At 39.3% G+C, this 24,932-nt stretch overlaps 1 protein-coding gene across 18 annotated transcripts in view; it reads right to left on the bottom strand.

The window, feature by feature from the left end:
• ENOX1 (ecto-NOX disulfide-thiol exchanger 1) overlaps positions 1-24,932 on the bottom strand; it is a 616,720-nt gene that overhangs the window by 228,950 nt on the left and 362,838 nt on the right. For 17 of the 18 annotated variants that reach the window (XM_074387775.1, XM_074387776.1, XM_039473378.2 and 14 more), the window contains 2 exons: positions 18,473-18,616; positions 17,556-17,693 (listed from right to left, as the gene is read on the bottom strand). In XM_074387775.1, the coding sequence (XP_074243876.1) occupies positions 17,556-17,693; positions 18,473-18,542 (208 nt within the window). In that variant the 5' untranslated portion in view covers positions 18,543-18,616. The remainder of the gene's footprint in view (positions 1-17,555; positions 17,694-18,472; positions 18,617-24,932) is intronic. The other variant, XM_074387773.1, reaches the window with a different exon arrangement.

Genomic DNA, 24,932 nt, shown 5'->3' with positions numbered 1-24,932 from the left:
CACTATGATCATAAACTTCCTGAGGCCTCACCACAAGCCTAGCAGATGCAAGTGCTATGCTTGTATATAGCCTGAAGAACTATGAGCCAAATGAACATCTTTTCTTTATAAATTACCTAGTCTTAGAGATTCTTTTACAGCAATACATAATGAACTAATATATTTGTGCAGTATAAACAGGGTTTTATTTTAATATCTACAAAATTCTTACAGAGGATGAATGAAAAATTAAGTCCCCTCTTGAACAGCCCAAGGTTAGGCTGCTCTTGTATGACTAGCCAATTTCGCTGAGTGCAAATTCATTGGCATCCCCAACTTAGCACCTTCTTCATCAGGCAAGGAAAGGAATAAGCAAGAGTGCCTGGAGTATTTCTCTCAAATCTATTAAAAGTGGAGAAACTGGTCAAGACACATTGTTTTATAGAACTAAACAAGACAATCTTCAGACCTCTGTCTCCTTGTCCATAACACGAAAGTGCTCTGGCAGTCACTGATGAGCAGCAGCCATGGCTCTGCATTAATCTGGGGACCTGGGCCTCAAACAAGGGCCACAAGGTGACTAAGAACACAAGCAAGCCAAGGCACAGCCACTGGTATGGACATCCCACCAAACACACCAAGCTCATGGGAGACGTGATCTGAGAGGTGTGTGGCTTTGCCCCATGCAACCTGCCACGGAACTGCCACAAGTCTCCAAAAACAAACAAGCCATCAAATTCATCAAGAAAAGTGTAAGGAGTAGGAAGAGAGAGGAGCTGAGTAACATTCTGGTCATGGCCTCTAAGAGGAAAGTGGCTGCCAAGAAGGACTAATCCCTTCCCTCCCCACATAATAAAACCTTTACAAGAAAAAAAAAAATGCAAGGGCTGGATCAGATCAATGTTAGCAGAAAGATTAGCAGATAGATTTCTTCACATATGGACTGGTGTTGGCTACTTGGAGTGCTATGTTGTGATGTGAGCACACATCCTACCTCGGCAGCAAGAAGGCCCTCTGATCGGCTAGCAATGTCTGCCATGAGCATGGGAATAGTGTGACACATTCACTACTGTAGGGCAGATCACTAAGGTTTAAATGAAGTATCGTCTCCAGGGCTGGGCAGTGACTCACACTATAATCCCGGAACTTTGGGAGGCCTAGGCAGGTAGATCACTTGAGCTCAGGAGTTCAAGACTAGCCTGAGCAACATGGTGAAATCTCATCTCTACTAAAAATATAAAAATTAGTCAAGTGTGGTGTGCATTTGTAGTCCCAGCTACATGGGAGACTGAGGTGGGAGGATCACTTAGATGGCTTGAGCCTGGGAGGTCAAGACTGCAGCGAGCCAAGATCCTACCACTGCACTCCAGCCTGGGCACCAGAATGAGACTTTGCCTCCAAACAAAACAAAACCAGCATGAGATATTATTATCTGAAGTCCTTTCCAACTCTCAAATCTTATGATTTCCACTAACACTGAGTTGGTGAGATCATCTTCCCGTATAGTGGACACCATATCACAATACATTTTTAATTATCCATACTTATTTTTGCCCCAATTTTGCTTTTGTTCTCATTAATGTGATCAGAAGAAACATGGCCTTATCTACAAGCATGGTGGTCAGCAGGAAGCTGTTTAAGGCAGAATACTTTGTTTACTCATTCTGAGAAGAAGCCCATCCCACCCAGGTTGCAATGGACTCAGGAACAGCAAGAGGCTTGCCAAGGGGATGCAGGTAAGAAAATAGCTATTTCTTGTTCTTTCCTGCTTATATTTTCACAAAGTTTCTTTACAGAACTGTAAATTCAGAAATCAGATAGAGCCATGATGAAAACAATTACAAATAAAAACAAACAATGGCCACTTTTTTGAGATTTCAGATCGCGTGTACCCTGGTTACCTTTTACTGATAAGAACGTCTCTACTTGTGCTGCTCTTTTTCTAAGATTGCTTGAACTGAGACTATCTAATCTCTAGTATCTAAATTACTATTAATTTTCACATCTGTCCTCTGATACTGGTTACTCAGCAGATACCACTGCTAAGTCAAAAGCCCAGAAACTGGCAGGAAAATGTCCTTCCTTCTCTTGCCACTTGTTTTTTCAAAGCCTAGCAAGATTTGAGTTCCTTACAATGATGCTCCAACATCACTCACATGACTCTTCAGGAGTTCCTTGCATCCATTAAAGACCAGATACATAAACAAAAACACCAACCCCACCAAAAAAATTACCTTAATTTTTTTTTTTTTTTTTTTTTTTGAGACAGAGTTTTGCTCTTGTTGCCCAGGCTGGAGTGCAGTGGCGCCATCTTGGCTAACTGCAACCTCCGCCTCCTGGGTTCAAGCAATTCTCCTGTCTCAGCCTCCTGAGTAGCTGGGATTACAGGTGTGTGCCACGACGCTCAGCTAATTTTTTGTATTTTTAGTAGAGATGGGGTTTCACCACGTTGGCCAGGTTGGTCTTGAACTCCTGATCTCATGTGATCCGCCTGCCTCAGTCTCCAAAAGTGCTAGGATTACAGGCGTGAGCCACTGTGCCGGGCCAAGGCTACCTTAATTATTAGGAGATAGTCTTCCTGTAATTCCTGTTAAAAAGTTATCATGTTGCTTGGATGTTAGTCATTTTAGCATTGTGCATATTAATGTCTTATGTTCTTAAGATTTTCCTTCTAAGTCTTAGAAAAGCAGAGTTTTAGTGGGGCCTAAATACCCGCCTTTGACAGCTGGGCACTGCAAGGCCCTTGAAATCCATGCAACTTGCCCACAGCCACTTTGCCACCGTGTGACAGCAGGGTAGGAGTAACACCACCTCTCTGGGGCCCACGGCCCCGTGCTTTCCCCCGCTTACTGTACTGAGTGGCCTTTCCTGCACTTTCATGCCCTTTTCAGTCTTCTTTGTTGGGGGAGGCCTGCTGCACACTGGGCTCCTCCTGGTACCCCTGCAGAATCTCTGGCCTGCCCCTCTCCTGGCGAAGCCCCAGTAAAGATGACATAGAAAATTCAGACAAGGATGAAATCATCGTTTTCCTCTATTATTTTTCTAAATTGCCTTTTTCCTACCCATGACTAGGCAGTATTTTCTCACAGCTGGGGATGAACAAATTCAAAAAGATGTTCTCAAATACATGGTTTCCAAGAGGAGGCCACTAAGTCTTGAAAGTATAAAATGAACATTTTTGAGTGATTGCACAGTTCATGAAAACGTCTCTGGTTAGAACCTCATCAGCAGTGATTCACTCTGTGCACAGGGTCCCCATGGAGACTGGAGTCACCTCACATTAGGGTATTGAGGCTTATTTTTCCCGCTGAGATGGAATAAATGGCTAGGATGCATTAACTGACAGAGGTCACAAGGGGCCCATCCAGTGAAGTGAGGAATATTTCTTTAAAGACGCCCTTACTGAACCTTAAGACTACCACATTTTTCCTTCCCCTTAAAGGAAAAGGGTCCTTCCGCCCTATAGGCATAAACTTTCAAAGTAAACCCTCAAGGTCAAAATTATATCTTCTATGATAGCAAGATAATGTCCCTGTTAAGGAGAAAAATACAGTTTATTACAGTTCAATCTTGTTTGTTTTGATGCCCAAAACATCTTTTTTCAAGATAATAACCAATTAAATGAGATTATATACTGTGTGTCTTAGTCTATGGGGGGAGGGGGCTGCTGTAACAAATACCACAAACTGGGTAGCTTATAAACAACAGACACTTATGTTTTGGAGGCTAGAAAGTCCAGGACCAAGGCACTTGGAAGATCTGCTGTCTGGTGAGGGCCCACTTTCTGGTTTATAGATGGCCTCTTCTCATTTCATTTTCACAGGCTGGAAGCAGTGAGGGAGCTCTCTTGGGTCTCATTTAAAAGAGCACTGATCTCATTCACAAAGGCTCTGCCTTTATGACTTAATTATCACCCAAAGTCCCCATGTTGTAAGATCATCACCTTGGGGGTTAGGATTTCAACACACAAATTTGGGAGTATGCAAACATTCAGACCACAGCACAGTGCTTGAGCATAGTAGGTACTCAACACATGAGTTTTAATTTGTATATGCAACTTTTAGGTACTTTACAGCTAAGCTACTTTTAGTTTTAAAATTTTTAGTTGTAAAATTACATTGTAGGTAAGACCACAGAAATGTAGCATCAGACAAGCTTCCCTACCCCTTCCAAGGCCAAATGAGGTACTGGTTATTTCTCCACCAGCACTCCACCTGGGGTGCTTCAAGGACTCAAACTTTAGCTGCAGTTCCAGACAGAAGGTCTAAAATAGGCCCAGAAATCTACTGTCAAGAGAATGCTGAAACAGATGGCTTGTAGAAAATACTCTAATATAATTCACTATTGAACAATATGGGTTTGACTTTGAAGGTCCACTTATCACTGATTTTTTTCAGTAAAAGTGATACTTAGTGTGCCTGCCTCTCTTGCCTCTGCTTCTACCTCTGGCACCCCTGAGACAGTAAGACCAGCCCTAACTTTTCTGCCTCCTCCTTAGCCTACCCAACATGAAGACGAGGAGCATGGAGACTTTGATGATGATCCACTTCCACTTGATTAATAGTAAATGTATTTCCCCTTCCTTATCTATTTTTTTGAGACAGGGTCTTTGTCACCAGGCTGGAGTACAGTGGCATCATCATGGCTTACTGCAGCCTCGATCTCCCAGGCTCAAGCAATTCAGCTGCTTCAGCCTCCTGGTAGCTCGAACTATAGGTGTGTGCCACCATGCCCCACTAATTTTTTGTATTTTTAAAAATAGAGATGGGGCTTTACCACTATGTTGGCCAGGCTGGTCTCAAACTCTGGGGCTCAAGCAATCTGCCTGTCTCAGCCTCCCAAAGTGCTGGGATTGTAGGCGTGAGCCACTGGGCCCAGCCCCTTCCTTATCATTTCTTAACATTTTTTTTCTTCTAGCTTACTTTACTGTAAGAATATAGCATATAGTACACATAAATATAAAATATGTGTTACTGTTTATGTTATGATAAGGCTTTTGGTCAACATCAGGCTATTGGTAGTTAAGTCTTGGGGAGTCAAAACTTACATGTAAGTTTTTTACTGTGTGGGGGTCAGCAACCCTAATCCTAGCTTTGTCTGAGGGTTAGCTACAGTGTCACACAGCTATGATTTGTGGGTGTGCACTGGGTGTGTGTGGGTGACTCCACATGGCTTGCAGAGAATGGTTGTCACTTTTCCTCGAATAGGAGAAGTCAGAGGCCAAGTCTTCTCTTTCCTTTCCCTTAAAACAGGAAGTCATCCAAGGTCACGCTTCTCCCCTTCCCCAGGCCTTCCTAATCTGCTCTCCAATGAGGGTAACTCAAACTAACACATCTGGTCCCTGTAATATGTACCATACTTTACTGATTCTAGAAATGGCAACAATTCACTGCTGATTATCTCCTTCTTTATAGACAGACAAACTCAGAGAAGTGAACTAACTTGCCCAAGGTTACAAAGCTAAGGGAGCAAGCCTGGATTCAAACCTAAGATCTCGGGCTCTAAAACCACCATCTGCCTCTTGCAGAGGCAGTTCCTCAATGTGGAAGGAAATATTTTTTCTCCTGAAAAGACCACAGAAAGGATCCCCACCTGCTGCTATAATGGGCTAACGCCCCTCTGTCCTTGCATGTTCTCACCTTTCCAACCCTCTGCTTGCCATCCTCAGCTCTGTCCAACCAGCCACCCCTCCACTTTCTCGCTCCATCAGCCCACCCCTTTTTTCATGGCTCTACCCCGACTCTTGTAGGATTGGGTAGCCCAGCCCTGAAATTACTCTCCTGAAAATGCTCATGCCTTCTTTGTGCCCCGTCCTTTCATTCTCGCCACCTGTTAGAATCCAACCTTGGATAAAGCCCACCTTCCTTTTCTGTGCCTGCCTACTGGGAAGACACAACAGTGCTGGAGAAAACCATACAGAGTTCTTAAACGGTGTCCAGACAGCTTACCATATTTTCCTGGTCAGCTTCCTGTCTCTCCCCCAGCGAAACCTTCCAGGGTTCTCCCTTCTCTTCCAACTTCCTCTTCCTTATCAGCCCACTTATCCTCAGCAGCTGACCTTGCCTGTCCTTTTATAAGAATTGAAACCCATTAGCCAGGAACTCCCTCCACCTGAGTTACCAAATCAGCAATCCCACCTGCTCTGCATTCTGGACTTCCCATGCAGGATGCACGTAGGTTGACTCAAGTCCATCTCATCTGTGTTAATCATTAAAAATTCCAAGTTTCTTTTTTCTTTGAGAGAGTTTTACTTGCTTTCAGACTGCAGTGTATATATTCTCTCCCATACTGATGATCACTTTTTGGTTATTGTCATAAACCTGAATGCATGACTGCCATAGTGTTATTCATAGAAGTCTACTTTAAGTTGCTAAGTTGTTCCTGGTTGAACTTTAGTACGATATCTAGATCACTGGACCCAGGTTCGAAATGGAAATCTTTAGCATTCAAGCACAACAAAAAGTGATATGCATAAAAATTAAATAATTGAAATATTTTAAATTTCAATATATTACAAAGAAATCTCTATGATCCCCCCCCCCCACCCTAGCCACCAATGATGTGTTTCCGCCCAAGGTATTTATTTTTAAAAACAAAAGTGTAAAGATAGAGTCAATTTAAGGCAAAAAACATAGGAGTTTTTGCTTTAATCATTTGCCCCCAAATCCTCATACAGTGGAAATAGTTTAGGCAGACAGATCTGGTTATCAATTCCAGCACTGCTTCTTTTCAGCTGAGTAACCTTGGTTAAGTTAATTCACATCACCTAAACTCAGTTCCCTCATATATAAAATGGGCTTAATAATATTTAGCTAGCAGAGGATTCAATGATGCAAGATGTTTACTTGTTAAATCCCTAGGAAATACATGCATTCATTTAAAAAAGACTTGTCTGTAAACTTCTGCTTCCAGCCACCAGGAAGCAACAAGAACAGAATTTATCCTCCTACTTTAAACAACTCAAAAATCAAGCAAAATATATGAAATGATGGGTTTCAGATACTGTACAACAAGACGTGCTGGGCAGTGATCAGTGAGAGAGGGGAAATAAATGAAGTGAAACTTACGATAGGCCCAGCCACTGTCTAGAAAGTTTCCAGGGCTTAATGTGAGGAAGAGAAACCAGAACAGAACCCAAGGTCTGTCTGAATTTGACATCTGGGGAGACCAATGCTCCTGGAAATTTCAGGGCAGAGTACAAGAGAGGAAGGAGCAAATGAGAGACAGAGAGAGAGAGAGAGAGAGAGAGAGAGAGACAGAGAGAGAGACAGAGACAGAGAGAGACAGAGAGAGAGAGACAGAAAGACAGAGAGAGAGAGAGAGAACAGTGCGAGAACTTTTGAGAGGTCCCCTCAGAGTCTGTGGCTGCATGTTGATCAGGAGAGGATAAGAGGGAAGTGCTAAGGCTGGGGCAAAAGAGACACGTGGAACCTTTCTGAAGCTCACAAAGGACAGGGAGTAGCTCAAGTTCCTGAGAGCCAGAGAGAAGAAACCTTGCAATATACCGGCAAATAGTTCCCAGAAGCGTTTGCCTCAGAAATGGGACTAAATTATCTTCAGTCTAAAGGCTGGTTAGATCCATTAACCCAAGCATAAAATCAAAGCCTTGAGAGAAGTAAACTGTTTCCAAGGAACTTCAGTGCATCTCAAAAAAAAAAAAAAATATATATATATATATATATATATTTAAGGAAGACAAAAAAGCAAAGAAAAAGAAAAAAATCCAGCACCTGACAACATAAAATTTACAACCAATAATAAATCAGTAGGCATGCAAAGAAACAGAAAAATAAGAACTATCATAAGGAGAAAAATCAATTAAGAAAGAGATTCAGAAATGTCACAGATAATAGAATCAGTAGATAATAAGTACACTAAAACAGCTATCATAAACATACTCCATCTGTGCAAGAAGGTAGATGAAAGCATAAGCATGATAAGAAAAGACAGGGAAGACACATTTTTAAAAAAGAAGGAATTGAAAATATAAGGCTCAATTATGAGAAAAATAAATCATGGACATCAAATAATGGGGCTGGAGGTCATAGTTACTCTTCATCTCTAACTGATTGAAGACAGAAAAGCTGTATTTCAGATAGTCTAAGGACCAAGTATAAAAGCAGCTTTTCCAGGTATTACCCATTTTATGTAATTATTTACATAAAGGAATCAAATTACATATTCATTCAACTATATAGTTGCCAAGCACCCAGCTTTAATGATAGAGAAAATACAAAGATGATTAGCTATAGTTCTTTCCCATAGAAGTCCACCACGTCTATTTAGACAGATGATAGAATAATTACATAAACACATAAATGGCATGTGCTTACGATTCAAGAATGCAGTATGTAACACATAGTAAACTATAAGGCAGGCTGCAAAATAATAAAAGGAAATAAAAGCAAACAATGGATATGGAAGAGAAGTCACCTATGCAATTAATCCATAGTTACAAATAAAAGACTTTGGCATTAACCCAAAGCAAAAATCCAATATACAATAATTTACATGCATGCAAACACATATATACACACACTTATATCAGGACAGGAACACTCAAACTATTTTTAATATGGGAATTTAATGTTCTGGCTTTTCTTCCTATTCTCTGCTGAATTAGAATGTCCACTCTGAGCAGAGGATACAATTTCCTAGTGTGGAATGTAAATATTTTCCCTCAGCTCATGCGACTGTTAAAGATACTGAAGCTTCTCTACCACAGAGGAAATCAAGACAATTAGGGAATGTATGTGTTTGTGATGTATATACACAGATAATAATTATATATTACATAGTATATATTTAATACATGTACATATGTAAATTTACATGAAATTATTTAAAAAGATTGGCCAGGTGCAGTAGCTTACACCTATAATCCCAGCACTTTGGGAGGTCAGGAGTTCAAGACCAGCCTGGCCAACAGGGTGAAATCCCCGCTTCCACTAAAAATAAAGAGCTTAGCTGGGCGTAGCGGCAGGTGCCTGTAATCCCAGCTACTTGGGAAACCGAAGCAGAAGAATCACTTGAACCTGTGAGGAGAAGGTTGCAGTGAGCCGAGAGCATGCCAAGGCACTCCAGCCTGGGCAACAGAGTGAGACTCTCTTCCCCCCACCAGAAAATTTTTTTTTTCTCTAGTTTTAGTCTAGTGAGTGAGAATGTGGCCAGTATAGTTCAAAAGGCTAATGAGTAGTACATATACCAGAGTACGACAGGGCAAATAAAGATCAAGCTAATCAAGAGGTACAAACTAGAATAAAATTTACATCTATATGTATTTGTTGTAGTATACACAGAATGAAAACAATTTTACATTAATAATTCAGAAGAGGTTGATCTAGTACTAAGCAAGTAAATTTATCTTATTCATTATATGGAATAGAAAAATGACTATATTTCAAATGACTACATTATATTAAGCATTTAACAAGAAATCTGTAACCTCTCTAGCCAACAAGGATATAAGCTTTTGTGGTTTGTGGAGAGTTATTTGAGAACAATCCTTAATTTGCTTTAAGTAATGTCAATTACCTTATATAGTACTTGGGATAGGCCAAAGCAAATCTTTTGGAAACAGATTTTACACATTCTCTTATCTCTAGAATTACTATAGACAAGCTGGGTGCAGTGGCTCACACCTGTAATCCCACCACTTTGGGAGGCCGAGGTGGGCAGATTGCTTGATCAAGCCCAGGAGTTGGAGCCCAGTCTAGGCAACATGGTGTGAATTCCCATCTTACTAAAAATATAAAAAATTAGCTGGCACACACCTGTGGTCCCAGCTACTCAAGAAGCTGAGGTGGAGAATCTCCTGAGCCTGAGAAGTTGACGCTGTAGTGAGCTGTGATCAGGCCATTGCACTCTGGCCTGGTTGACAGAGTGAAATCATGTCTCAAAAAAAAAAAAAAAAAAAAAAAAAAGAAGAAGAAGAAAGAAGAAACAAAAGAAACAATAAAGACACACACACATCAGCTTAGCACTAGAATGCAAGTTCCAGAGGAGCATGAGTATCCTAGCACCTATGGCAGTGCCTGCACATGGTAGATGCTCCATATTCCAGTCCCAAGGGATATATCTAGGCCATTTACCTCTGCCATCCCTTTTTGGACAGCAGCCTTCTAGATAAACCCAACCTCCCCTCTTGCCATTCATCAATGTAGTCTCTATTAAAACAAGTCAGATACTTTTTTGTCAGGGGAAATAAAGAAACAAAAAACTCGAGTCAGAGTTTACTTCTCTGCTTAAAACTTTTCAGTAGTTTGCACTTCAAATAAAAATCTCTATTCCAAGCTTTGGAAGGCACGGTCTGGCCCCAGACTATCCCTCTAGATTTGTGTTGAGCACCAACCTGCCAATCCCACTCCGTCCCAATCACCACCTCTGGGTCACATACACCCAGTTTTCTCTTATTTGAAGGGGCTAAGCTCCTTTCATCTCAGGTCTTTGAAAAGGACATTTTATGCTTTTAGAACTTTCTCATCTTTTCAAATTCCCCACTTGGTCCTGCTCTTCTGTCCTCCTACCTGGATAAGTCTAATTTATCCTTCAGGTTTTAGTCTGAATATTACTTCTTTAGAGAAACCTTTTCTGAAGCTCCTCTAATACATGCAAGCAAAGTTACACTCCCAATTTCTCTTTATGACACCCCACAGTTATAATTAGGCATTTGTACAATTATTTGATAACATCTTCTTTAGAGACACATGTTCTCCATAAGAGCATCACCAGTCGGTCATGCCAGTTGCTGTTCCTCCAGTGCCTTGTAAAAAATGCTGTAATATTGTGGTGAGTAAGTAAATATGTACTGTCCTAATGTCCAGGGGATTAAGGGTAAGTAACTACACAGAGTGTAACAGAATTGTCACAAGTACATGAACTCAGGTACATAAATTGTGAAGCATAAGTCAAGGGCCTATTTGTTTTCTGACACTTGATAGTGAGAAATCGTTCAACAAGATGAAAAATAAAAACAGAAGAGAACTCTGAGCATTGTCCTTTAGAAAGCCCCACTGCTACCCACCAGGCTATCTGTATCCCTTCGCCATATCTGTGTCAGAGAATGTCACCCTTAATATCTGAAGGGACTAAAGAAACTTTGCTGGTATGAGTATTATTTTCATTTTAAAATCGAGCATGTGGGATGGTTTATCAACAGACAGTTCGGAGTGTATCTGTAAGCTGAAGAGACAGTTTCAGGCAGATTTCAAGATTCTATTTTTTACCTCCAACCACTTCTCTCATTTCAAGTCTTGGAGGCTTGCAACAGTGGGAATGTAGCGGAGCACAAGAGAGGAATCCGGAGACCTGGCTGCAGGTTAGGCTGACACCTGACGGAGGATCTGAGAGCTTCTTCCTAATTTCACAGCAGAAATGTGTCTGGGCATTACAGTCCCCAGGGCATCAACAACCATCCCTATGCTATGGCCACCAAAGCCACATCTCCATCTGTCCTGCCTTCCTGCATGCCAGGCCCATAAATGTCCCTGCTCACCACAGGCTTTCTTTCAACAGCTTCCTCAAACTCAACATATCCAAAAGGAAACTAGCCATCTTAGCCACCCTTCTCTTTCAGCCTTCCCCACCTTCTCTTCTAAGCAAACAGCTCTATGGTTAACCCAGTTAGCAAGTCTAGAAGCCTACGAGTCACTGTTGATTCTTCACTCTCCTTACCTTCCATGTGGTCTTTGTCACCCATTCCTGTGGTTTCTACAATTAAATGTCTCGTGAGTCCCTTCAGATCACTCCATCTCTACTGCCAGGATAATCACTGGCATTACTGCCATCACTATCTCTTATCTGGGTATCTCCTAACTGGTTGCCAACCTTTCCACACCCCCATCAGTCCTTTACAGGGCTTACAAACATGCTCTGATCTTGCTACTCCCCCGCTTAACTCTCTTCAATGACATTCTACAGCACCCTTTATCTCTGAGTAGCATAACCACTTATCGTGCTGATTTGTATTTGTGTATTTACTCTTTTCTGATTCTCCCACCACTCTAAAGCATGACAGTAAGGTCTGTGTTCTGTATTTCCAGTATTGAGCAGAACATCTGGCTCAATAAATCTCAGTTAAAAGAGTGATGCTTGAGGAGATGAAAGGATTTAACAAATCCCTCTTCATATCTGGGCATATTAAAGAGGATAAAGGTGTTCCTGTGAGGATTAAACAATCCAAGAAGGAAATTAGAAAAAAGTACTCTGAGGAAGCAGAGAAGAATGAAAATGAGTGGAAACACCAGTGAATGGGAGAGGGCAGTGAAGGGGACAGAGAAGGAATTGTAACCTATCTTAGCCTTCCATGGGTTAGAAAGCTAAGTTCTTCTCAGAATGGCAGGAAACAGAAGTAGGGATTGTGAACCCAGAGCTTCTGAAAAAGAAACAGCAAAGTATGAGCCATGGAACAATTAAGGGTGCTGATAGACCCTCACAAGTGTAAAGAAGTCTTTTTTTGGCTCCAAATTAGTCACTGATAAAGGATGTGGCTCCGTGTAGTTAACTGGGAAGTGTGATGTCTTTTTGGAACACACGTTTAAAATACCACAAATGGCATGCTAAGAAACTTGGAGTAAAAGATGTACATCACCCCAGAGGCAATAATGGCTAACGAAAGACCACTGACATTAATTAGGAAAGGAGATTTCAAGAAATTTAGAGAAAAGCAAGGTGTTATCTCATGGCCAGAGAATATCCAGAAAACACTACTAGTTCCTAAGCAGGCCTGGGCAAAAAATTTAAAGCCTGGGTACTCGGCTCCTGCTTTTCAGCTCTGTTTCCAGTTGATAATTATAACTTTGGAAAAGAAATTAGGGTATACAGGAAGAGAGCAGCTGGTCACACAAGAGGTGCCAAAGCTTGGGATCTGATATTCTAGATTTCAGCTTGTGACACCAGAGGTGGGGCCTCCTGGAAAGGGACAACGTGTGCCACAGAAAACTGAGAAGAAGGTTTCAGGTAACACCTGACCAGAAGAGAGTTATTTTGATATTTAAGATTAGGGAGTGACACTGTTCAGAACAAACATAAACAAAATCGTACACTAGATCATGCAGAGGTTATCATATGAGGCATAGAAGGATGGATGGTGGTGAAGACGGATCTCCACAGTGAATATTCTAGCATATTATGAGAGGCTTACAGGTTTTTAAATTAATTGATTTTTAAATTTTACTTTAAGTTTCGGGATACATGTGCAGAATGAGCAGGTTTGTTACACAGGTATATATGTGCTATGGTGGTTTGCTGTACCAATCAACCTGTCATTCTAGGTTTTAAGCCCCACACGCATTAGGTATGTGTCCTAATGCAGGTGTTTTTTAAAGGCTAAATTAAGTTTGGGAATTCTATGTAGTAGGTCCCACTCTTTGAGAACTACTTATTATACTTTAGTAGCACAGTAAATGCTTGGGAAAAACCCCAAAGAAAGCAATTTACCTGTGTTTAACCCAGAGTTTGCCACTATTGTTAGGCCATCTAGGTATAATACTTATGTGCCACCCAACCTACCTAACAACAACAGCAGAACACAAACGTTCCAAGAGACCAGTTTAAAAAACCTAGATCTACACCAATGCACAAAGTACTGACAACAGAAACAAATCAACGGCAACAAAAAAACTTCACAAAACCAAAACAAAGTATGGGGAATAAAACAGACAGGAAACAATAATGGAGGCAAATATCATCTCACAGAGCAGCCAGAACTTTGGAGTATGGAATTTAGGATTGGGGTATAACAGTATAATGGTTTATTTTGGATATAAGGAACAAATTCAATGTAATGATCTTGAGTAGCACTTCCTATGAAGAAGGTAAACAGAGAAGTTCATAAAGGTGGGAGCAGAATCATGGAGATGATGAAAGGGGAGGGAAATGGAAGAGGTGTCGCTGTGGAAGTGCACCACAGCACAGCACGTCTGAAAGGTATGCTACGACAGTAACGAGAGATTTGATTTCCTAGGAAATTCTTTTGATAAAATCAGAGGATATAAAAATTTTACTCCTTCCTTTGCTGATAATTTTAATCTCTCAATAAATTGAAAAAGCAGTGAGGAAAGGGATTTAGTGTCAGTTTAATTTTAACAAATACAGGAAGAGTGGCTGGCCATTTAGAAATATCAGAAACTTTGGGAGAAAGCCAAGCACTCATAAAATCGAGCCTCTCCATAATCCTGTCAGAAATATTTTAAAGAGGATTTCTTAGAAGGAAGGTACACTAAATAATCTTTAAGTCCCTTCTGCAACATTAAATGCTGCCTCTAACATTCTGCATTCACAGTGAAGAACTCCAGAGGTGGCCAGCATGGCAACCAAGCAAACAGTGGCATCCCAGGCTCCGTGGCTACATGGAAAAGAAACAATAGTGCTGCATACCAGTTACAGTAAAAAGGGCATTTACGTCATGTAAACATACCATAGAACTACAAGAACTGAAACAATGTGGTCTTGGAATAAAACTAGTTAAATCAGTACTACAGAATAGATACTTCAGAAATAGACAAATGTGCTTAAGAACTTAATTTCCAAAAAAAAAGGCAGAATTAAGTCAATGGGGGCATGGAAAATAGGGAATATAACAACTTCCAGAGTGGGCTAACCCTTTGTATTTAGAAATGGAATAAAAAACTCATAATGAAAAATTAAATATAAAAACCATAAAAAAGAACCAGCATTAGGAGTCAAAACATGGACTAGATATTTTTAGGGAATATGAAGTCTGAGGATTAAAATGTTTAACAAATGCCAAATATAACCCCCCCCAAAATTACCAAGAACCCGATCTGATAAATGGATACAGTGTGAGAATTATTTATAAAAGCTAACATATGAATAGAAAATAAAGGGAAAAAAATAAACAAGGGTACTTATAAAATAATTTTAAATAAAATAATAGGATGCCATTTCTGCATATCAAATTAGTAAATGTTAAATCCATACATATATTTTGGGAATTAATTGACCAGTACTTACCAAGAGACTTGAAAATGCTGATTTCTTTTGACCTACTAGTTCCACATGTACGAGTCTATCCAATGGAAATAAGTCTAACAGCTAAAAAGTCCCATGCATAAAAATGTTCACTGAAATGTTTTAAAGCAAAAATGTATTCTTTGCTTTATAAAAAGCAAAAAGGAGGAAGGAAGGAATAAGAACACAGGAGAAAGAAGAATATTTAATGTATGCTTACCATATGGAGGTTATATAAATTATCCCATTTAAATCTTACAACGGTTCCATGAAATAGATATGATCACCATTTTATAGAAAAGGTAAAATGTTTTTGCATGCTCAGAGAGACTAAGTTCTTTAAAGAAACTTGGTTAGTACCAGTGAAAAAATGAATACAGGCTAAATGTAAATAGTAGAATTGTTAAGTAATCTGGGGAAGACTTCTTTGGTGGATTGTTTTTAAATTTTTAATATAAAAGAATACAATGGAAAAATCGTTTAGGGTAAGATGTTAAAAATGCATAACAGAAAATGTTATATTCAATATGATTGAAATACACAGAAAAAAGACTGGAATAAAATATATAAACACTAATCAAACACAACAGAACCTGACTCTGAGATTGTGTCAAGAAACGTAGTTGGCTGGTGGCCCTGAGAACAAAGCAAAGTGTAGTTAAATTATCAGGCTGTGTAAGATGAAGGGAAGCCCTGAAAGACCCTGAAAGGCTCAAAAACAGTTCAAGCAATTGGCTAATACAGGAGATAGAAAAAATAATTTGGGGCAGATACGGTAAATCTTGTGTAACAAGTAGGGCTGTAATTCTTTTCATGGCAAGTTGCTGGGAAAATCATAAATTGGTCACAGTTAAAATGTCAGAAGGCTCAAAATCACAAGAAAAAATAATGAATTATTAAGGTTTCGGCTTGCTCTAGAATTGCACAACATTTTCTGCAAGTAGGAGGTGAGACAAGCAAGGTAACTTTTGCTCTCTGGATATTTCACTTAGGCAGCTGGGGAAACTTGGCGAAAAAAAACAGATCTTTACTCTCCAGTTAGAAGAAAGTATCTGTCTAGGTAAGCTTTAGGGAAAAGGGGCCTGGATAAACATGTGTTCCAACCATAGAAAATGTCATTTATACACCCTCCTCCCTGAAGCAGACTCGTCTTCAATTGTATGAATTTGACAGCATTTTGAAGAATTTGATATCCTAAATATAATGTTTTAAAACTCAGCCTTTGTATTTCCTTTGTCTCCTACTTTCCCTGGTCTCTAATCCATTTCTAATCCATGATCTTCTAATAAAAGAAACCATATATATTATATATATGTGTGTATGTGTATATCTGTACACGCATACACAGATACACACACACACATATATTATTTACTAAAATTAATTCGGAATTTTTCATCTATGGCCACTATTTGACCAAAAAGAAAAACAACAAAAACAAATGCTTGGTCAACGCAGCACAAAGTGCACTGGTATGTGGGAGTAGAAATCAGTGATTTCCAAAAGTGATTGGTTTCTACTTAATGGTCACCATCTACCCTCACCTACCTTGATGGCCGAAGGTGAATTTTTCTTGTGCCATTGTAACAAGGACTACTGCATAATGCCTGATTGTCACCTCTCCACTATAAATTCTCAGAGGGCAGCCCATGCTTATCTTGTTTGCTGCTGGAGCCCTTGCACCAGGACACTGGCTCAATGAATATTTGTTGAATGAATGAATGAGTGAGTGAATATATAAATCCTCCTCATCTCTACAGATTTAGCTCAAGTCCTGCCTTCCTGATAACATCGTTCCTCAGAGCCCTAGTCACTGATCTCATTATCACATTACCAGTCTGCACTGCTACTTAACACACCTGACTCTACGCATGATTTTTATTATTGTTTTCCAGGTATTGGTGTTTTATTTTGTTTCAATTTAGAGAGAAAGATTCTTCAAAGACACTTATATACATATAATACTTATTCTATTTCTCAAAGCACTTTTTACAGGGCATATGTAAAACCCTCAGCAAACACCTGTTAAACTCAATGATTAAATCTTTTAGGTAACTTTTGACTTCGTGATATTTCTAAACATTTTCTCTACTGAATGCACGCATTGTATTACGATTCCACCATGTGGTGAACAGAAAACGGAATTTAGTGTCAGCTGAGCTGAGTTTACTAGAAAAGTCACCTAAACTCTGCTTTTCTGCTTCTCTATTTGTAAAATGGAAACATTAACAAGAGCAATAACAAAAATAAATATCTACCTATCATAAAGGGAAGAAGGGTGCAATCAAATGGGATAATGTAGGTGAATGAGTTTTGCAAATTGGAAAGCAAATATTAGCCATTCCATTTACCAATTTAAAAAATGCAATCAATGTTGCAAGACCGTGTATAGCAGCAACAGTTAGCGTGGCTTTTTCTGGGAACAGCTATTAGGCAGAAAAGAAAGGTGATGAGGAAAAGAATCTCAAGCACAACTTGCCAAACATGCCCTAGTCATAAATCAAAGAACATGTTCAACACTCGCGGTGTGGAGAGATTACCAGACACCTGTCACCTACACCCTTCGGCACTGCTGCAAGTATCTCTGAAACCAGGAGAACGCTTACCAGACACGAGCTGCTGTCCAGGCAACCCCACGGGAACCATGCCCAGGTTATTCATGGCTGTAGCCCAGGCTGTCGGATCTGTCACGGACATGTTGAGCTGGGTCGTGTCTATCGCTATACTCCCCAAACCATCAGCTGCTGTGGGGAAAAACAAACCATGATTTACAGCCCACAGGCAAGGGCATTTGTTTGAAAGAAAATCACATTTCTAGAGATGTGAGGCTTCATTTAGCACATTTCCAAACTACAAAAAAATAAAGAACTATAATCTACAGCAATGTTTTCTCCAGACTTAAACATAAAGCATTTCCAAATACTTTCTGGGAGAAAACTTAATGACATGTAGTTTATATTATACACAGTATGCTATTAAGGAGGTACCCCTGGAAAAAACTGAAGAATTGTTTCCTTCTCCCAGTGAAACATTAGTTAAGTCACAAGGCTGAGCTGCAAAACAGTAATACTCTCTTGGTAAAACAAGTTAACTGGCTTACTGTTTCCAGGTGTAATTCTTGAGCAGAAAGGCCTTCTAATAAGAAAATAGTTGTCAAGCAGTGAAACTGGTCCTGACTGAATTTATTAAGTGTTACCTCATAACATATTCCTTCCTTTATAAACCTTTACATTATTACATTAAGAAAGTGCAAGTGTCTACCTAAAGTGACTTTTCCAAGGTATTTCTAAATAAATAAATAAAATTTAAAAACAAGTAGCATAAAGCTTAAAGAACCCAAAACAAAACAGAAGAATGTGTCAACTTTGACTTAATCCTCTTTCATTTTCACTAGTTCTACAGCCTGATTTCTTTAAGGGCCCAGGCTCCTGGTTCAATGCAAAATTTTCAAGGCAGGGCAAGCTTTTCCGCTAAGAACTCAAGAAAGCCTTGTTTGCTTCCTTCACTGGCCACTGGCATTTACCTGCAGCCATCATCTGAGGAAGCTCCTGGGGAAGCTGTGTGATGTTCTCAACTCCACCTGCATCTACCATTGAATTATGAGCATCCAGGTGGGCAGGAGCACTTTGACGGCTGAGTGCAGGGTCCCCTCGGAGGTCATCAGGTTCTGCAAAAGGGGACAGAAGTATCATGAGAAACCCTAATAGTTAACTGAGAGAGAACATCAAGGAACAAACTGTTATCTATTCAAAATAAAAAACAAGGACCGATTTCCAGTCTCGAGCACAGAAGAACAGCTGCTTTCCATCCCTCAGCGGCTGTCTTGTGGCTCAGTTTCAGAGCCCTGTGAGATGCGTGGGTCAGCTCATCAACTCACCTGAAGCCAGGGCTGGCTGAATAAATAGCACCATTTGTGAGTGCCTCAAAGGCCTTGCTTCCTACTGAAGCACCTTCACAAATGGGGGCTTATCAGTCCCTGCACAGCCTCTTCTACACACACTACACATCAATGGAGAGGGCAGACTCAGGGCTAAAGGTTTTTTTTTAGTTAAAAAATTAATTGATGCCGTTATTTTGGAAGATGGTCGTCTGTGAAATGTACTCAGAGAAGAAAAAAAAAATGGGCGGAGGAAGAAAAGAGCAAGAATCCATTTACCATGCAGCTGGAAAACTACAGCTAAACTACAATAGGAAAGGCCAAAGAGAAGAATGGTATGCTGGCCATAAACGATCTGGAAGGTTTTAGGGCAGCAAAGGAAGAACATTTGTTTTTTCAGTTCATTGGAAAGATTAACTGGCCACAACTTTTTCAGTCTGAATTTTCCTTAGAAGTGCACAATATACTGTGTGACATATATATGTAGCTTTAAAAGCACTTATAAATATAAGTAACAAACATTAAATAAAGTTACAAAGGTCTTCTCAATATCACACTATTTATAAAATGCTATGGCTTCTCTCCACCCTTAGAAATGCAAAAACAAAGAGCTTTCACATATATTTTAAGTGCATTTTCACCAGTTTAAAACTTAGATGAGTGACATAACAACGTGGATCTTAAGTAGAATAGATATAACTAAGTCTAAATATTTACTTTTATTTTAGTATAAATTTAGAAGTTTTTCTAAACCATGTTCCTGTTAATGATGATTTTAGAATTCGATGTTATGGTTTGACATTGTATCTAATGTGAAGTTTGAAACTCTTATGGCATGTCTTTTTGTTTCTTTCATTCTTAGGTATAAGATCAGTAATTCCTTGAGCACTGTACTGTCAAAAATTCTTATCAGTTGAACAGAAGTTGAATTCAAAGCTCAAGGTTCAATTCTCAAGGACAGGTGAATAATGAGCAAATAGTTTCTATAGTCTCAACAAATCCCTAGTCCTCAACTAGAGGGCTAAGTAAGAGAGCAGGGAAATTTTTTCCAATTGTCTATCAGGAAGATGAATCATCATCATCATCATCCAGCAGTGAATGATTTTTGGGGCAAATCATTTTTGGATCTTTGGGAGCAAATTGTACTGAGAAGGCATATTTTATTCCCACTATACCCTACTGTCCAAATGAATCAGAACCTGCATATGTATTGTGCATCAATTATCTTAGGCAATGGGTGCCAACAGACAAAGAGATTCTCGCCATAGAAAAATAAATTCAATAGCATAAGAAATGCGTACCTAACCTAAATGTCTGGTCCGTAGGCTGTCCATTCACCAATGATCTTTCTATGATGAAATCTCCAAGCACTTTTCTCTCTCCACTTCAACCATTTCAGAGTAGCAAGGCAGAGTCAGGCTAGAATGTGTTCATTCTTTTGTTCAAATGGCCCTATAGCAGAGCTGTTTCAGATCTTTGCAAGGTCACGATTTGTCTTACTTATCTCCCCAAATGAAGTTTAGTTGGCTGGCTTCCTTCTGCCTCAGATTCTTCCCAAATGGGCATTAATCACACATTTTTTTTTCTCTCTAATAAGTCTGCAGTTCTGAAACACTATATCAGAGAACATCCCTCTACTTTGTAGGCTTATGACTTGTGCCTGACCCATCACATTTCACCTTGACTTTTTGCTGCAGTGTTTTAGGGATGGCTTTAGTTTTTCTTGGCTCTATAACAGTCTGTTCCAATGGCAGTTTCACCTTAGTGATTACAGTCCTATAAAGGGGCATCAAGTGTCCTGGAGGCCCATAGTTTCTACCTAACACTTTCATGGCCATCTTAACAGACTGCCAGGTGTTTCACTGAAAGCAGTAACAAACTGCTACTGTTACATTGAAAAAAAAAACATTGTTCTGTGGTAAGATGTGGCGTGTAAACCTAGATTTATCCCCTAATCGAGCTCTTGTGACATTCAATTTATTACATCTCTTCAGTCTCCCAATCCAATGGTTTTAATGACATACAACTTTGTGTGGCTACCACGTGCCTGGGATGGTGATTCTAAAGTAAGTTCTGTCACATCTTAGGAATTTCCAATAGTCTCAAGGCTGCCATTGTGACATTGTTTACAAAATTTAAATTAATTCAATCACTCATTTTGGAAGAAAGGTTTAATTTAATTAATTACCAACTAATAATTTATGAATAGTTCTAAGAATGATTTTTATACTTCATTAGCATCTATTGTTCCTATTGAATACCTGCCTCTTTAAAGGATTCAAGCCATAATGCCTAATTTATCATTCACATCAATTTCTCTGCCTTAGTTTTATTATTTCTAAACTATAGAAAAGTTTAATATTCTTAGTGATGTTTATTTACACACAGAGAGGTGGGGAGTTAAAAATTATAGCTAATAAAGCACTCTGAATACCGTAGGTGATAATTATTATTATTTTATTTGGAAATGTAGTGTTTCCATTAACGTACCCTGGGATCTTTGTGTTCTGGTAGATAATTATGTAATTAATTCTAAAACAGTGAATAACACTTGATATTTCTAAAAGTAAGTGTTGCCCTAGTTTTCTGTGCCACACCTCAGTTGTAGCACAATGTTTCATTTTCCACCATTCCTTTATAAAATAATATGATGGGGGCCAGGTGCAGTGGCTCACGCCTGTAATCCCAGCACTTTGGAAGACTGAGGCAGGTGTATCACCTGAGGTCAGGAATTCGAGACCAGCCTGACCAAAATGATGAAACCCCACCTCTACTAAAAATAGTAAAATTAGCTGGCTGTGGTGGCATGCACCTGTAGTCCCAGCTACCCAGGAGGTGGAGACAGGAGAATTGCTTGAACCCAAGAGGCAGAGGTTGCAGTGGTCCGAGATCGTGCCACTGCACTCCAGCCTAAGTGATAAAGCGAGACTCTGTCTCAAAAAAATAAAAATAAAATAAATAATATGATGTAACTTAAAAGATACATAATTTTTTTCTCTCTAGGACTTTTCTGCCTATGCAACTACAAAAACTTTCAAGAGATTCATGACCAGTTATGAAATTGGCGGTTTGTACTTACAGCTTTTAATGAAGCACCACAAAACAATCTGATATACAAAATGTCAAGGATAAAAGTACAGCTTTGTTTGGGCTTAACAAATATATAACATGTTTCCTGTTAAGATATATTCAAGTACAAAATCTCATACCAATTTCATAACTGTTCAACAAAATGTATTTATGCTCAGTATTTCATTGGGCTATATAACGGAACAAATAGTTTTTGAAACTTACCAAGTCTATGGAAACACTATTTGGCTTAAAAAATTGCACAGGATACTCCCACTATTAATAACAGAACTTCTTTTAACCCTCTTCAATTTCAACAGGTACCAGGGATATGCACATCATGAATATAAGACCTACCTGTAACTGTCCACAAAACACAGATTCCTATTAAAAGAGGGTAGAGATCAGCTAGGTATTGAAAATCCTTCTTATTGATAAAAAGAAATGGCTAGATGTGGTGACTCATATACATAATCCCACCTATGAGCTCCTGTTTGTAATCCACTTTGGGAGACCAAGGTGGAGAGATTGCTTGAACCCAGGAGTTTGAGACCAGGCTGGGTAACACTGAGCAATTTTGTCTCTAAAATAACCTTAAAAAATTAGACAAGCATGGTAGTGCCCTCCTGTAGTCCTAGCTGCTCAGGAGGCTGGGGTGCGAGAACTGCTTGAGCTAGCGAGCGGGGGGTGCAGAGGTTGCAGTGAGTCGAGATTGCGACACTGCACTCTAGCCTGGGTGACAGAGTGAGACCCTGTCTTAAAAAAGACAAAAAAAAAAAAAAAGCATGATTTTGTTTGATCTAGGTCTTCAGGTTTATACCCACTTCAGTAACAAAATAATTACAGTGAAAGAATCAGATTTGTTAATGTCTTATAAAGAGTTGATACCAGGCCAGGCCCAGTGGCTCATGCCTGTAGTCCCAGCACTTTGGAAGGCTGAGGGGCGTGGATCACTTGAGGCCAGGATTTGAGACCAACCTGGCCAACCTGGTAAAACTCTGTCTCTACTAAAAATACAAAAATTAGCCAGGTATAGTGATGTGCACCTGTAGTCCCAGATACCTGGACAGCTGAGGCAGGAGAATGGCTTCAACCTGGGAAGCGAAGGTTGAAGTGAGCTGAGATCAAGCCACTGCACTACAGCCTAGGCAATAAAGTGAGACTCCATCTCACAAAGAAAAAATAAAAACCAAAAAACAGAAAGAGTTGATACCAAAGGAAGCTTACTTCATATGGTATCTGCAACTTTCTTATTTATAGAAACTCTTCAATCGCATTATCATGGTATATATTTGTAGTAAAAAGAAAGATATATTTCCATCCAAAATTCACTCTTCTATTCCATCACTAAGGAAACACCTAACTTCGATCTTCACATAGTCAGTACCATACTCTCTTGAGGTTACAGAAATGTTCCACAGTTTAAAACAATATAGAAAATTGTGAAATGGGTATGCTTATGTATTAACTCTTAGATTTTTTAAGCAACTGTCTATGAATAGTAAGGGAGATACTTCTGCTTCCTGTAATGGTACACTATGTAACTGCAGATCAATCTTCCCACTGAGGAACAACTAAAAATCTTAGTATCTTCCATCAGTTGTGTAAAATTCTCACTATCATTTCAAAGGACATTCTCTGATTAGTGTAGTGGGTTACTAATCTGGCTTCTAAATAGAATGGGTCCTATTAACTACTGGGTGTTTCGTTTTATTGTTAAGGGGGGTGAGTGGAATCTGCAAGTTTAGGGGCAGAGTAGGAATTGCTCTGCAAAGTGTGGTAAAAGAACATACAAAAGCTGAATGTTTTGAGGGGAAAGAAATAAGGAATCTTTGGTACTCACCCATGAAAAGAAGATGACTACAGAGAAGATCAATGACTTATGCAGAACTTCAGGTGGTTTAACTGGGAAGCATACAGTGTAAATCTCTCCTTACCTCCTCAGAAATGTCAGCTAAGTCTATCTTGCTCCTTAATTCTTAGATAGGAGTAAGTTTGGGGGGACTGGGAAAACTTGGAGAGCTTCAAGAAAAGAATAAAAAGGTGGCTAATAATGGGGATTACATAACATCCTACACAACAATGCACAATAAACTCTCAAATCTGTTAAATATAGAGGATAGTGATTATTTGTTAATGAACAATGTCAGCCGATTGATGAGAAATAATAGGATTAAGGTTTTGGGGAAGAGATTTAGATTAGGCATATCATGGAGAATTTCTGATGAGATGACTGTAAAGTAGGAATATTATGTCAAATAAAACTAAAAAGCTCTTTCTCAGAGATGGTGAGAAAAGCCATTTTCTGGTAACAGTATGGGCAGAAGATGGAGTTGGGCAAAGATCAGTTCAAATAGGGGTGATGCTCATATACAGATGCTCCTCAATTTATGATAAGGTTATGTTCTGATAAACCCATTAAGTTGAAAAAATAGTAGATGAAAATGTATTTAATGCTAGCAACACAACAGACAGTCCCGGAATGACGATGGTTTGACTTACAATTTTTCGACTTTATGATGGTGAGAAAGCACTATACATTCAGTATAAACCATAACTCCATCACAGGTTGTAAGGAGCGTCTTGACTTGGAGTTACATCCCAATGGAGTTCTGTCCCAAAAGCCTAAGTTGAACCATCCTAAATCAAGGACCATTTGTGTTTAGAAAATCACTGAACTTTTTCCTGAAGTGTCACAGTTTTATATTCATCATCCCACATTGCACCTAAAAATAGAAGGCATTCCTATTCTTTTTCCAGTTTTCTGTTAAGGCAGAAAGATAAAGGAGAAATATACTTTCTCCTCCATGCACTCATAGAACTCTGTACCTTGGTGTATCCTCGCACTTTCACTCATATTGTAATTAGTTTATTTCTAGCTCCCTAATAAACTATAAGTTTAGGATGATCAAGAAAATTAGCCATCTGTGCATACCCTGTGGCTAGCAAAGTACCTGAAATGTGGTAGGTGTTAAATATATTGTGATATATTAAATATATTGTGATTTTATATATATATGTTACAAATTTATAAAAT

This window comes from Saimiri boliviensis, chromosome 16 (genome assembly GCF_048565385.1).
Source record: "Saimiri boliviensis isolate mSaiBol1 chromosome 16, mSaiBol1.pri, whole genome shotgun sequence".
NCBI lineage: Eukaryota > Metazoa > Chordata > Mammalia > Primates > Cebidae > Saimiri > Saimiri boliviensis.
This window is presented reverse-complemented; position numbering and strand designations above follow the sequence as displayed.